General features: G+C 42.3%; 2 protein-coding genes across 2 annotated transcripts; both read left to right on the top strand.

The window, feature by feature from the left end:
• The first annotated feature begins 2,562 nt into the window (after nt 1-2,562).
• On the top strand, nt 2,563-5,693 carry LOC132271821 (probable disease resistance protein At5g63020). The gene has a single exon (XM_059773314.1). The coding sequence runs from the start codon at nt 2,794-2,796 to the stop codon at nt 5,548-5,550; it is 2,757 nt and encodes a 918-aa protein (XP_059629297.1). The 5' UTR covers nt 2,563-2,793; the 3' UTR covers nt 5,551-5,693.
• Nucleotides 5,694-10,562: 4,869 nt separating this feature from the next.
• LOC132270357 (uncharacterized) lies at nt 10,563-11,462 on the top strand. Its single transcript, XM_059771536.1, has one exon. It carries the CDS (start codon nt 10,563-10,565, stop codon nt 11,460-11,462), a length of 900 nt encoding a protein of 299 aa, XP_059627519.1.
• Nucleotides 11,463-13,505: the final 2,043 nt, after the last annotated feature.

Here is a 13,505-nt window from a genome sequence, read left to right as displayed (position 1 = left end):
CCTCCTCGTGTTCTCCCCCATCATTCAGATTAGGAGGATATGGGTTGGACAATTCCTGTTGAGGTGGTGGTCCCGCTAGGATAAGATGTTGCAGGATCTTTGCATTTTGCTGAATCAACTGGTCCATACCCTGATTTAGAGTTTGGACCTGAAGTTCTAACGTTGTAAGCCATTCCTGGTCATTCGGGACGTTTGGGTGTTCACCCGACCCTTTTCTTTGACTGGATCCTTGCAATGATGTTTCTTTTCCAGTTACCATACCGGACCTCAAGTGCATATACCCAATTGAATAATTTATGGATTTAAGGGAATCATCGTTTCCCACAGACAGCGCCAACTGTTGGGGGAGAAATCCACGCGGTCCGATACGACACCGTTTTCCTGCAAAGAAGATAGTAAAAGATCGATGAATCTTGACGGCAACGGTGTGGTACCTGCCAAGAGCTCTCCGACGATCAAGTCAGTCACCGGAGGTCCAAAAGAAAGGTAAGGATTTAATAATAGTTTTTTGTCATACCATTATTGACTGGTAGGATATCATTCTTATAGTCGCTCTCCCTCATTTCATTTGCTGGATCAGAGGAAATCTGCTTGTGCGAGATCAGAGGTGATCCGTTTGTTGCCAGATTTGTCGGGGATATGATTTACCCCTTTGACTTCCTCAAATTACGTCAAGGTTATCCTTACCCTGTTGAACTACGTCATCTTTCATTATCCTTGATAATGAAATATTATCATTCTTATCCAATGGAAATATCATCGTTCGAAAGTCGAAGAGGTCTGGCGACTGGTCAATACTTAGTTGCCTCTATCGTTAGGTTAAGGTTGGTTAGGTTTATTTTTCCCTATCAGTTACAATCAATTGAAGTTAGAAAGAAAGTTATATTAAAGCTATATATATCACCAAGAGCTATCGTGAAAGCTATATATATCACCAAGAACTATAGTAAAAGATAAATGGTTGAAGTCTCTTCATACTACGTCAGAGATATAAACACAATACTTCCGTCCTTCTTAATTAGGGATGGCAATATCCTCCAACCCGCTGGGTTTCCACCCCGCTCCGCTCCTAATGGGGCAGATTTGGTAGCTCCATAAATGGGTTTGGGACGGATATGGTAAAAGAATTGAAAACCCGAAGCTGGTTTGGGGCGGGGGCGGATTTAGTGATGCCCCCACCCCACCCCCGCCCCCGCCCCCGCCCCCGCCCCCGCCCCGACCCCAATTATATATATATATATATATATATATAAAGTATATATTTAATTTTAAGTGTCCATTAATATATTTTGACTAAATATTCGCTAGAATTACTACTTACTAAAATTCTACAATTGTGCACGTGATTCAATCTTCAAAGATTCAAGATCTTAGTATTCTATCCCAAGTCCAGAAATTAATTCAACAGTTTCAACTTTACCGCAATTAAACGGAGTATGCGGGGTGGAGTTGGTATTTTGTCTACCAGAGTAGGGGCGGGGATGGTATACCAATTGTAAACCCGTCTCGGAGTTGGAGCGGAGTTGGTATAACGAATTTTTTAATGGGGCGGAGTAGGGTTTAGCCAACTCCATCCCAACTCCGCCCCATTGCCATCCCTATTCTTAATTAGGGGTGCAACTTGGGTTAGGCAACCCGAGCCCAATCTAATTTTTTACGGGCTTTGACAATCATTTGTACAAGTAGGGTTGGATTTGTGTTAAAATATCTCAACCCAATTTTAATTAGAATTGGGCTTGAATTGAGATGCTAGCAACTCGAACCCAAACCGAACCTGAATTCTAATAATATTTATATATATTTTTGATATTAAATATATTATATATAATACTCGTATTATGATCAAAAAAAAAAATTTCAGCTTCTTTTTTTAAATTTTAATTTATTGTATGTCAACATTTAGGGTAATTAATTTTTAAGAATTTTTTTTTTTTTTTTGTAATTTATTAAAAATTTGAAATATGTTTCATTTTTTGTTTAGAGTAATATAATATAAAACTAATTCAAGGTTACATTAAATTTTCAGCATGGCAATTGGGCATATAAGTAATCGGAATTAACTCAATTTTTTAAGCTGAAATTTAAGTCCAAATTATAAACTCAAGTTTAAAAGTATAAGAATGAGTTACACTTGAATTAAGTAGTTAAGGTTAAAAATATATTGATTAAACATTTCATATATAAGATTGGGTTCAAATTGTACCTCAACAAGCTCAACCCCCCGGAGTTGCAACCCTCCCCTGGTCTTATCGCCTGCCTTGCCTCTTTGCTGACTTGACTTGCTTCTTTTAATAAATATGGATATAATTTCATTAGTTTGGTGGTTTCCGTCATTCACGTGCCGGAAACAGACAAATGAAAAAAAATAATGGAGTTTTTGTGGGTTGTGTATGCCATTCAAGTGGAAAATGGACCCCAATTACAAAATTGTCAACTTTACTCCTCCACTTGCAACAGACAGCTGGAAACTTGGTAACTTGCGTTCATGCACCTGACTGATGACCATATGCAAATTATTACCTTCCCATCTCTCTTTTCTTTTCTTCCAAACACTCTTCATGGAATTTTTGTGGGTTTTGTACGCCATTCATGTGGAAAATGGACCCCCCCATTACAAAATTTTCAACTTTACTCCTCCACTTGCAACAAACAGCTGCAAACTTGGTAACTTGCGTTCACGCACCTGACCATATGCAAAAAAAACTTTGCTCCTCTTTCTTTTCTCTTCTCTTCTTCGAAACACTCTCCCCCTTTTCTTGAAGTGCTGTAATAGTGCTTAGCCTCTCCACAGCAATGGTGGACTTTGTGAGCCCGATCTTGGATCTCACATGTCGATTATGCGATTGCATCGGAAACAATACAAACTCCATTCGTCATCTCCAAGACAATCTCAACTCTCTGAGAACCGAAATGGAAAAACTGACGGAGCAAAAAAACGATGTGAAGACGAGAGTTGAAACCACCGAGAGCCAACAAACGCAACCAACCCAACAAGTCAATGGCTGGCTTCGAAGAGTAGAAGAATTGGAGAGGGAAGTGGACATTGTTTTACAACAGGGTGATGAAGAGATCCAGAAGAAGTGTCTCAAACTTTGTCCCAGAAACTGCTGGTCTACGCATAAACTCGGGAAGAAAGTATCTAAAAAGCTACAAGCTGTGGCTGATCTGATGAACGAAGGAAATTTCAGCAATGTGGTTGTACCATTGCCCCGGGCTCGTGCTGAAGAAATGCCTCTTGAGATGACTGTGGGATTGGATTCGAATGTCAACAAGGTCTTGAGCTTCCTTAGAGATGATGGCGTGGGAATTGTCGGCATATACGGAATGGGGGGTGTTGGAAAGACAACCCTCTTGAAGAAACTCAACAATGAGCTTGCGACTCGGTTGAGTGGTGAGTTCGATGAGGTGATATGGGTTGTGGTGTCCAAAGATCTAACTGTTGAAAGGGTTCAAGATAAAATTGGGAAGAAGCTTGGATTCACAGATTACATATGGATGGATAAAAGTCGAGAGGAGAAAGCCGCAGACATATTTAGGGTTTTGAAAAGGAAGAAATTTGTGCTACTGTTGGATGACATATGGGAGCGACTTGATCTTCTTGAAGTGGGGGTTCCGCCTCCGGGTAATCAGAATAAGACTAAGGTAGTGTTCACGGCCCGATCTGAGCAAGTGTGTGGGCTTATGGAAGTGCAAACGAAGATTAAAGTTGAATGCCTGAAGTGGCAAAAAGCTTGGGATTTGTTTCAAAGCAAGGTGGGAGAAGAGACGCTCAATTCTGATTCTGAAATACGGAAGCTAGCGCAAGTTGTTTGCAAAGAATGCGCTGGTTTGCCACTGGCGCTGATTACAATTGGACGAGCCATGTCTAGCAAGAAAACTCTCCAAGAATGGAATTATGCAATAGGCTTGTTGAAGAAGTCAACTTCTGAATTTTCAGGTATGGGAAACAATGTGTTTCCTCTTTTGAAGTTCAGTTACGATAGCTTATCTGATGAAAAAACTAGGAATTGCTTCCTGTATTGTTCTTTGCATCCCGAAGATATGGATATTCCAATACACCATATCATAACTATGTGGATGGGCGAGGGATTTTTTGATGAATGTGATCATATCGACGAGGTTTTCCCCCTGGGCCACGATATTATTGGCAGGTTGAAGCTTGCATGTTTGTTGGAAAGCTCTCAATATGGTCGAGATTATTCCAAAATGCATGACGTAATTCGGGACATGGCATTGTGGATACTTTCGGAGAGTGGGAAGAAGTATTTGGTGCAAGTAGGTCTTCAGCTACTCGTAGCACCTGCTCTTTCTAAATGGGAGGAGGCTGAAAGAATATCGGTGATGCAAAATTCTATTGAAGAATTAAGTGGAACTCCGAGATGCCCCAATCTCTTGTCTTTAAATCTTCGCATCAATGCTTTGAGAACCATTTCCGATAGCTTCTTCCAATTTATGCCTACTCTCAAAGTTTTAGACTTGTCAGATAACAGAGATTTAACAAACCTACCAGCAAGCTTTTTCGGGTTGCTTTCTTTGCAGTATCTTGATCTCTCATCAACGGGCATAAGAGAATTGCCAATCGAGTTTAAGTCGTTGGCAAAGTTAAAGTATTTGCATCTGAATTTTATGAGAAAACTTGATATTATCCCGCCACGAGTCATATCAAGTCTTTTCATGCTGCAAATGTTGAAGATGCACGACACCGGTGTTTTAGAAGGAATTGATGAAGGTAGCATTCTCATTGGTGGGAATGAATTGTTATTGGATGAGTTAGAATGCTTGAATCACTTGCAATTTTTAACTTTGACAGTGAAAAGTGAGGCTGCACTCCAAAAATTGTTAAGTTCACACAAGTTGAGATGTTGCACATTTTATCTAGGCATCGAACAATGCAGAGGCTCGAGTTCACTGCAACTGTCTTCTTTACAGAAGAACTTAAAGAGATTAGAAGGGCTTGATATTAGAAATTGTGATGATTTAGAGGATTTGTCAATGGATTGGATGAGCTCGGAGGAAAGAGGGAGAGCTCAAGTACCTCACAAATACAATCTGTGGGATATTAACAGTATAATAGATGGAAACAGAAGCTTTCGTAACCTGAAGGAAGTCTTGATAGTGAACTGCACAGTTTTGAAGGATCTAACATGGCTAATTAGCGCGCCAAACCTTCAAGTGTTAAGAATTTCTAACTGTGATGCAATGGAAGAAATAATAGAAGATGTGTGTTGCAGTAGTAGTGATACTGCAATTAGCAGCAGGGAAGGAAGTTTGAGTGTATTCTCTAGTCTACAAAGGTTGTATCTTCTTGAACTACCAAACTTAAAGAGCATTTACAGTCATCCATTGCCCTTCCCCTCTTTGACCCAAATTGTTGTGTCCAACTGTCCGAAGCTCAAAAAACTCCCGTTTGACTCCAACAGCTGTAAAGATACTCTACGATCAATTGACGTCTGTCAGAGACAGTGGTGGGATGACTTGGAATGGGAGAATGAAGAAACTCGCTCTCTTTTCTTTCCACTTTTCAAATGCGTTGGGCTTGACGTCTCGTGATTCTGAGGAAGGGTTGCCTTACATCACAGGTAAATCTCTAGTGTCAAAGTATAAACCTCCTGCATGTTGTCTTTCTGTGCAATACAAACTCCGGAATTCTTTGTTTGCTATATATATATATATATATTCAATTTTTTTCCCCAGTTGATCTGGTTTGTCCCTGTGAAATACTACCATCAATCTGATCAGTAATACATGTTTAGAGATAACTGTTGTTTTGTGGGGTGTACTTGGCGTGGACTCCTCCAAACAAGACTGATTACTCATTTTAAATTTATGCTATAGTCCTTTAATAATTGAATGTAAATCAACTTATGTCAAACTTTAAAAAAGAAAAGATATAGAAGGTAGTTTACCTTAGCTTGGTCATTTGTCAGGCAGGCTATTAGAGAAACGGCGTGGTTTCGTATGCAGATTGCAGCAAACCTGCAGCAAGCTTGACAGGAGAATTTAGGGGGCACCAGACAAGTGAGTCTGCGAGATTTAAGAGAGTTGAAGTTAAGCTGGATGAATGAGTCTACCAAAATTTTACTATGAAAATCAATATCCTGGCTGCCCTATAACAGAGCAATTGTGGATGTATTAACAGTAATTTGCATCAGCATAATATGAAAAAACTGTCAAACCGTTCGGCTCTTATTATCAGCACTTTCCTATGGAGGCCAGTCCACCAGTGGAATACATGCGAACCATATTGCAAAACAGGTTTAGCAAGGGCTGCGCTTGAACCCTCTCCAAGTTTTTATGCAGCCGAGACTGAAAAGTCATGAATTTCAGGCAGTGAAATTGGAAGGAAAGATACCATGTTCACAAAATTCGTCCAGACATTATATGTATTTTTGCAGACTGCAGACTTAATGAGGCAGGAAAAAACAGTGATGACAAAGATCTTGTCTAAACAAGACGCCCAAATATGATCTCAATTCAAATAGCCACTTTAGATGGTTTCCTTGACATTCCTTCTATAGTTTAGGTTAAAAATGTAAGAGTAGAGAGGAATCCCCTAGTCTATTTGGGCATGGCACAAGCTTTTGCTAAGATTACTTGCCCACTAAAAGTAATCCTTTCTGAAAAATTTCAGTTTTCAGGCAAAGTGAACCAGGCTATCCCATAAATAGAGAAAAAGATGCATATGGTGTGTTCAAAATCAAAAAAGAGCACAATAATAGAATTAATAAAAGAAACAAAATGTGCGGGAAACATGAAATAAGCCCTACACCATGCAAAGTTTCCCAACTGCCATATAATATGCAATAATCTCTTATGAAATGTAGAAAACCCGAAAGTTCAAGCTCCAAGTACTTCATTCAGAAGATAACAGAGTAGTGGTTTCTGTTCGTACCAAAATCACAGAATCGCAGAGGTTACAAGAACACCAACAATTGAATCAAAATTGACTAGTTGGCTACACAAACTCCATCAAATCTCCAAAAGCACCACAGATGAATTTCATCATAATTGGTTTGGCACAACGGAACCTGGCATGCTGCTTCTTTCCTTCACTACTGGTTGTGGTTCTGCAAAGAAGAAGAAAATATACGCGTTTACGGGTTTAGTTCCATATGGAAAGGTATAGGCAGAGAAGGATGAATAGGATCTCTTAGACTAACAATAGTGAAATTTTAGTGGTATAGAAACAATAGATTTGTAGATGACCAGAAAGGACATGAACAGAGTTAGAGGAGTCCATTTGAATGAGAAATAATACTTATAATAAATCTAATGCCACAATTAAAGCTCAAACGTCATTTTTAAACATTCAAATTGCATTGGCTAAAACGAAGTAAATCCAGGAAGAAGCAAGTCCAGTTATCTCCGTTAGGGGCCGAATATCATTTTGCACACCGACATGAGAAACACGAGAGCTTTCAGAAACCATATATCAAATCCAAATTTTAGAAGAATCAAATGCACCTTATGAGAATGTCTTTGGAGCTCTGTTGATTCATACAATGAAATAGTAAGAACTAGTTTATCACTTAACTTTAGCTCGCAATCATGCTCGAGCTCATCTAGGCCAGTAATTGGGTTCAATAGAGCTGCTGAGGAGAGGAGTGAATTGGTTTGCAAGCTATTCGATTCGTTTGCAAGTCCTACCTATAGAACAGTTAGAACTCCCTCCAGTAAACTAAAATGTTTGAAGCATTAGATCTTCTGCCTTCACTTTTTATTTGTGGAATGAATAAACTCTCTGAAAGAAGGTTACAATGAATCTACCTTCCATACAAGTCAACAAGATCATCGAACATCATAGGCCACCTTACTTATATCTATTTTAAGTCAAGAATTTAACAGAGGTGATTAAACCATGGGATTGCACTTAGGTTTGCAGAACAACCTAAACCGAACTTTACCGGCCAAGTAAGTAGGCGTCTTCAATAACGAAAGACATCAAATGTTTTGACAGTCTGAAGCTTTTAGTAAGGTGAGTGTAGAAAAAAAAAAAAACACAGCAAGTTCATCTCTTTTGACCCCCTCTTCTCATTTCTCAACTTTTTACTAAAAAAATTAGCAATTTCTACTATAAATACTTCATGTAAACTATCATTACATGTAGTCATAACATGCTGAAGATGGTTGCCATTATTGATGGAATATCTTGAAGCCTAGCATGTTTGCTTACTGGATATTAACGCCTTTGGTCTGGTTTTGAACAAAATGCGGTGCCGAATGATTCCAATACCTTCCAATTCTACCCTCGATGATTCAAGTTCACTGTTCCCCTCAGCATCCGAGAATTTCATTTTCTTCAACACCAACAATGGCTTCTTCAAGGGCACTTTTGCCCCTGTCAATTCGTGATATCCAACAGTAAAAGTGTAAATCTCCTGGAGAAGAAAACAAGAAAAAAGAAAGACTCAGAAAATTTATTAAAGATCTTAAAAAGCAGTAAACAAAAAAAATCCATTTTAATGTTTATATAAACCACTTAATGAAACACCTCTAGCTTCACTTGAAAATTGCAGCTAAATCTAAATTACCTTATACCCCTCGATTTTTCATTATGATTAAAGACAAAAGTCCAATTTTTACAAGTAAGGCCTTCCAAACCAAAACACAATGTATTGAACAATATTATAGAATGCAGTTACGAGTAATCAATGTAAATGCATCTAACGATTGTGATTTAGTGACAATCCTGTTTACAAGCTGTAGATACCTATATCTGCGTGGGTCCCGGAAGAGTCAAGAAGGTCTGGGAATATACCACTCAGCAATATGAAGAATGCAGAAGGGTAGGAAGAAGGGAGAGAAAACCAGTCCAGAAAGAGAATCTTGAGCAATGGTAGGGAAGGAGCTGCCGTCAGTTCTTACCCGTTTCTTTTTGTCACTGCCTCCTTTTTATAGCCCTAGGTCATCCAGGTGGTACATTGTTGGGCCTCCATCTCTAGAGCGGGTCAGAATCATGCATCTTTGGGTCATGCTGCCCTAATCCCTATATTTTTAGATCAACTGCCAAGTGTACCTTTTCTGTTGAATAATCCAAGAATGACAAGCTGTAAAGGCGATTGTACTATTGCAGCTGTCCTTTGCTCTTATCCTCAAACTGGGTCTTGCCTTAGTGGGCAAGACATTACTAATTTTCCATCCTCCATTCCAAAATCCCTTCTACATCCTAGTGTTACTCGAAGAGCCCTACCATAGCTCTTCGTTGCTTGAATAAAGGCTCAAAGCCCATCAATTGATGGTTTGTTGCTACATTGATTCGAGGTTCAAGATATGTCGGTTGTCAAACTGTGATAAGATTAGAGGCCCAAGGCCCGTCGCTCGACAAGCTGTGACGAGGTCGGATAGAGGTTCAAGGCCCGTCGATTGACAAATTGTGATGGGGTTGGATCGAGGTTCAAGGCCCGTCGATTGACAAATTGTGATGGGGTTGGATCGAGGTTCAAGGCCCGTCAATTGACCAATTGTGATGGGGTCGGATTGAGATTCAAGGCCCGTCGATCGACCAATTGTGATGGGGTTGGATCAAGGTTCAAGGCTCGTCGATCGACGAATTGTAATGGGGTCAGATCGAGGTTCAAGGCCGGTCGATCGACAAATTGTGATGTGGATGGATCGAGGTTCAAGGCCCATCGATCGACGAACTGTGATGGGGTCGGATCGAGGTTCAAGGCCCGTCGATCGACAAGCTGTGAAGGCTAGATCGAGGTGCAAGCCCATCGACTGACTACGGAGATTGGCTCGTGGTTCAAGGCCCAGAATCCATCGACCGAATGTTTGGTCCAAAGTTTGAGACCCAACGGTCGACTACTGCTCACCTTGCTGAGGTAGATCTTGTCAAGGTGTTGACTGTTTGACTTGACCTTTGGTGACGTGGCTGAACCACATCCACATTTAGTCCCCCTACAAGTGGCATTTTGAATTTTGAAAATAAAAAAACGGCGCGTGCATAAAGGCGTGGGGATTAATGGTGTTGGAAACTGGTACGGTTTGGTAGTTTGGCGGTTTATGCATTTAATGGGAAAATGATAGGACACGGCTGTTGAGTTTCGTCGTCTTCCCCAAAAAGAAACCCTAATTGTCTATATAAAGGCCTGGTACGGAGACAACAAGAACGTTGCAAACAGAGTAAGAAAGATATAGGGCAAACAAGGAAGTTACGTGGCGCTGTGGCATTTGAGCTGTGTGAGAGTGACAAAGCTATTGAGTGCAGGAGCAGTACGGGTGTTTGAGAAAATGACGAAGAGAAAACAGTTGAGTAAAACCGGTGAACCAGTGCCAGAAGTACCACCGGAAGGGGAATGGAAGCGTGCTCCGTTCTTTAGACCAGTGGTTAGGTTCTGGACGGCGACGGGGGACATGGCCAGAGACAACATTGACAGCGAGGTAACCCAACTGATGGAAGAAGAAGCCGTCGTGGAAACAGGTGCTCGACCGCCGGCGGACTGTGTACACCGGCTTGCCATTGAATAAGGGATGTATCCTTATTGTTTTATTGAGTTCAAGACACCAGTGGGTCCATGTGCAGATTGAGAGGAGTGGTCTAAGCAATTTTCAGCCACACCATGTATGTACAGTGGCTGCGGCAAGCGCGAGTTGCACGAGCCATGCGTTTGTCCCTGAAGTTGAAAGTGCCCCGAGATGGTCCAGGGTTGGAACTATTGGTATCAAGGTGGTGTAGTTCAACACACACCTTTGTGGCAAAGTGGGGGGAGTTTACACCCACGCTGGAGGATGTGGCCCAATTACTTAGGCTACATGTCATCGGTAGGGGGTTTACAGTGCCCCCAACGATGGATGCAGCCGAGAAGGGAATAATGGCTGCGCTGGAAGAGGGGTTGGAGAGGACCAAAAACTATGGGTCTTTTTTCAACACAAAGGGAGCGAGACACGATGAAAGGGCAGAGGGAGCCAGGAAGAGCACAACAGGGGCATGGATACGTTATTGGTTTAAGGATTTGCAGCCATTGTTCAAGGGGAAGAAGTCAGAGCGTCCCTTTGTCGATGGGGACAAGATTGGGCACCTGGCAGAGCTCGCAGCCTATGTACTGTGCTGGTTATCTAAGTATGTATTCCCAGGCACTCCAGATGATGTACCCTTAAGTCGATGGTGCCTAATTGCGGTGAAGATCGCAAGTGGAGTGGTGATCCCCTTGGGGCCATTATTCTTGGGGATATTATACCATCGATTGGACATGATCGCAGAGAATAGTGCACGCTCAGTTGGTCGATACCCCATGGTATCCTATGTGGCGACTGGGTTTTTGCAGATGTATCTGTACGAGCGCTTCCCTGCTTACGGGCCTATCCCGCTGGAGTTAAGCAATCAAGGAGCGCGAGGGAGGCGCTGGAATAGGCGATGTTGTAGAGTACCACTCGGAGAGGTGATCGACTCTGAGCGAGAGTTTGTTTTCAGACCTTACAGGGAGGATATAGCTGGAGTGGCGGACTTGGGGATATACTAGGAGGAGGCCAGGGTGTATACACCAAGAATAGAGTCTGGAGACTCAGATGAACAGACATTTGCCTTAGTGGTGTTGCCAGGCTATTTGCCCGGACGATTTGAGCTTGGCGATGTCCTGAAAATGTACAACCCAAGGTGTGTACCAAGACAATTTGGGTATGACCAAGGGGTGCCGAGAGAGTGTGACTTGGTGGAGAAATATGAAGAACTGGAATAGGCCCTCTTTCGATTCAGTGTGCTGTATAATATGGTAGAAGAGAATGCTGGCAGCATCGTGATTCCTTCACGAAGTCGCCAGGGTGATATTACAGAAAGCTATCGACAGTACTCGATGGACTGTTTGGGCTCGTTCAGGATGTTTTGCTTGCAACTCCCTCATCCATATACCTCGGTAGCCGTATACAAAGATGATGTCTCTCTGCGCATGCCTCGACCAGGAGTACTAGGACACAAGTCGATAATGGCTCCGTTAGCCTCGGAGATAGGTGAGGTGGCATATGACGTTGTACTAGAGGCTATTATACCTAGCACATCAGTCGAGCCAAGGAGTGGCAGGAGGGCTGCAAGGGTGGCTCCGCCCAAGCCCAAGGAGAAAGCTGAAGTGTCAGGCAATGATGAGGATGAGCCAATTGCTAATTTGAGGCGACAAAAATGGAAAGCCTCGGTAATCAACCTATCGGAGGATGAGTTGACGAGAGAGACGGAGGATGTGGTGGAGCTGAGTGATGATGTCTCGCCGAGTGTAGAAAATGTGGTGGAAACGGCGGAGGTATCGAACACTAGTGAGAAGTTTACCGGGGACGTTGAGGCGGCGTTAGCTGCCTGTGGCTCGAAGAGAGATATCGTGAGAAGGCTAATGACAGCCGAGAGCCCTCTGCCTCCCATTTGAATGGCAATAGGTAAGTAGTAGAATAATGATGGTTCGATTTTCTATGTATTGAATTAAAATTTATGCCTTGGGTGTGTTGGTTACAGGACATCGGCCAGGGATTGTAAGGAAAGTACCAATAACAGTTTTGCGTATGCCGCGAGTGGAAGAACCCTCAGTGCCAAGATCGTTGATGCCAATGCTGCTATTAGAGTACCCGACGGACGAGGCGTCCATTGCGAATGAGGAGGAGGTTGTGGAAGAGCAGGCCTCTGAAGACACCGTGAGGCTAGAAGACATGGAGGCCAAGGCACAGGCTGGCCAGCATAGGGTAGAAGTGCTGCAAGCACAATTTTCCTTGGAAGGTTCTAACAGTACATTAAACAGGTGATTATCAGACGAGGAAGCCGAAAGTGGAAAGAATAGTGCGATATGTGAGGTGTTTCCAGTCGAGAGGAGGCAGCAAATGGTATAAACGGCTCAAGCAGTGGTGGCGACAGAGAAGACAGAGGCTTCCTGGTGAGAAGTGATGATTGGGGCACACTTTATCCTATTGTTGGAAGCAGCAAACCGAGCGTAGCCGATGACGGTAGAGGCGATCGAAAGGAGACATCCAATGTTCCATCGCTTTGGGTACGAAGCCTTAGGGCAAGTACTCAAGATATTCACGATGGTGGCACGAGAAGATGGGTCGGAAGAGCTAGTACAGGAGGCCCGCGAGCTAATTGGGCTGCTCAAGGACCGAGTGGAGATAGAATGGCTAGACAGAAGACTGGACGCCTGCGAGCGAGTTGTGGGGCAAGCTTTCTTAGCCAAAGAGATAACGGAGTTAGATGCTCGAATTGCGAGAGATAGGCGGATGATTAAGGAGATCCAGGCTCGCCTAGCGATGGCAGAGCAACAGTGGGCCCTAGTCGAAGAGACATACAACGAACTTGGTGGTGATGTAACGATTCTGCTATCTTATGAGTAGGCAAATGATTGTAAATGAATGGCCATCAGGTCCATAATGTATTATTTTTTGTCATAAAATGAATAAAAGTCGAGCAGTTATGGTAATAGAAATAACAAGTGAGATAGCGAACATGCATATATTACTTGTGATATGGAACTAATGCCAAATACAATAGAAAAAACTAACTATGGTAAAGCTTTAACCAACTAGAATTGATAGGT

The sequence above is a fragment of the Cornus florida genome, unplaced genomic scaffold (genome assembly GCF_030987335.1).
Source record: "Cornus florida cultivar Cherokee Brave unplaced genomic scaffold, ASM3098733v1 CherokeeBrave_3.0.0_Hap2_Chr08, whole genome shotgun sequence".
In the NCBI taxonomy this organism is placed as follows: Eukaryota; Viridiplantae; Streptophyta; class Magnoliopsida; order Cornales; family Cornaceae; genus Cornus; species Cornus florida.
This window is presented reverse-complemented; position numbering and strand designations above follow the sequence as displayed.

Excerpts from the sequence above, each read along its gene's own strand:
- LOC132271821 (XM_059773314.1), top strand. The coding sequence starts at position 2,794 with ATGGTGGACTTTGTGAGCCCGATCTTGGATCTCACATGTCGATTATGC.
- LOC132270357 (XM_059771536.1), top strand. The coding sequence starts at position 10,563 with ATGTATGTACAGTGGCTGCGGCAAGCGCGAGTTGCACGAGCCATGCGT.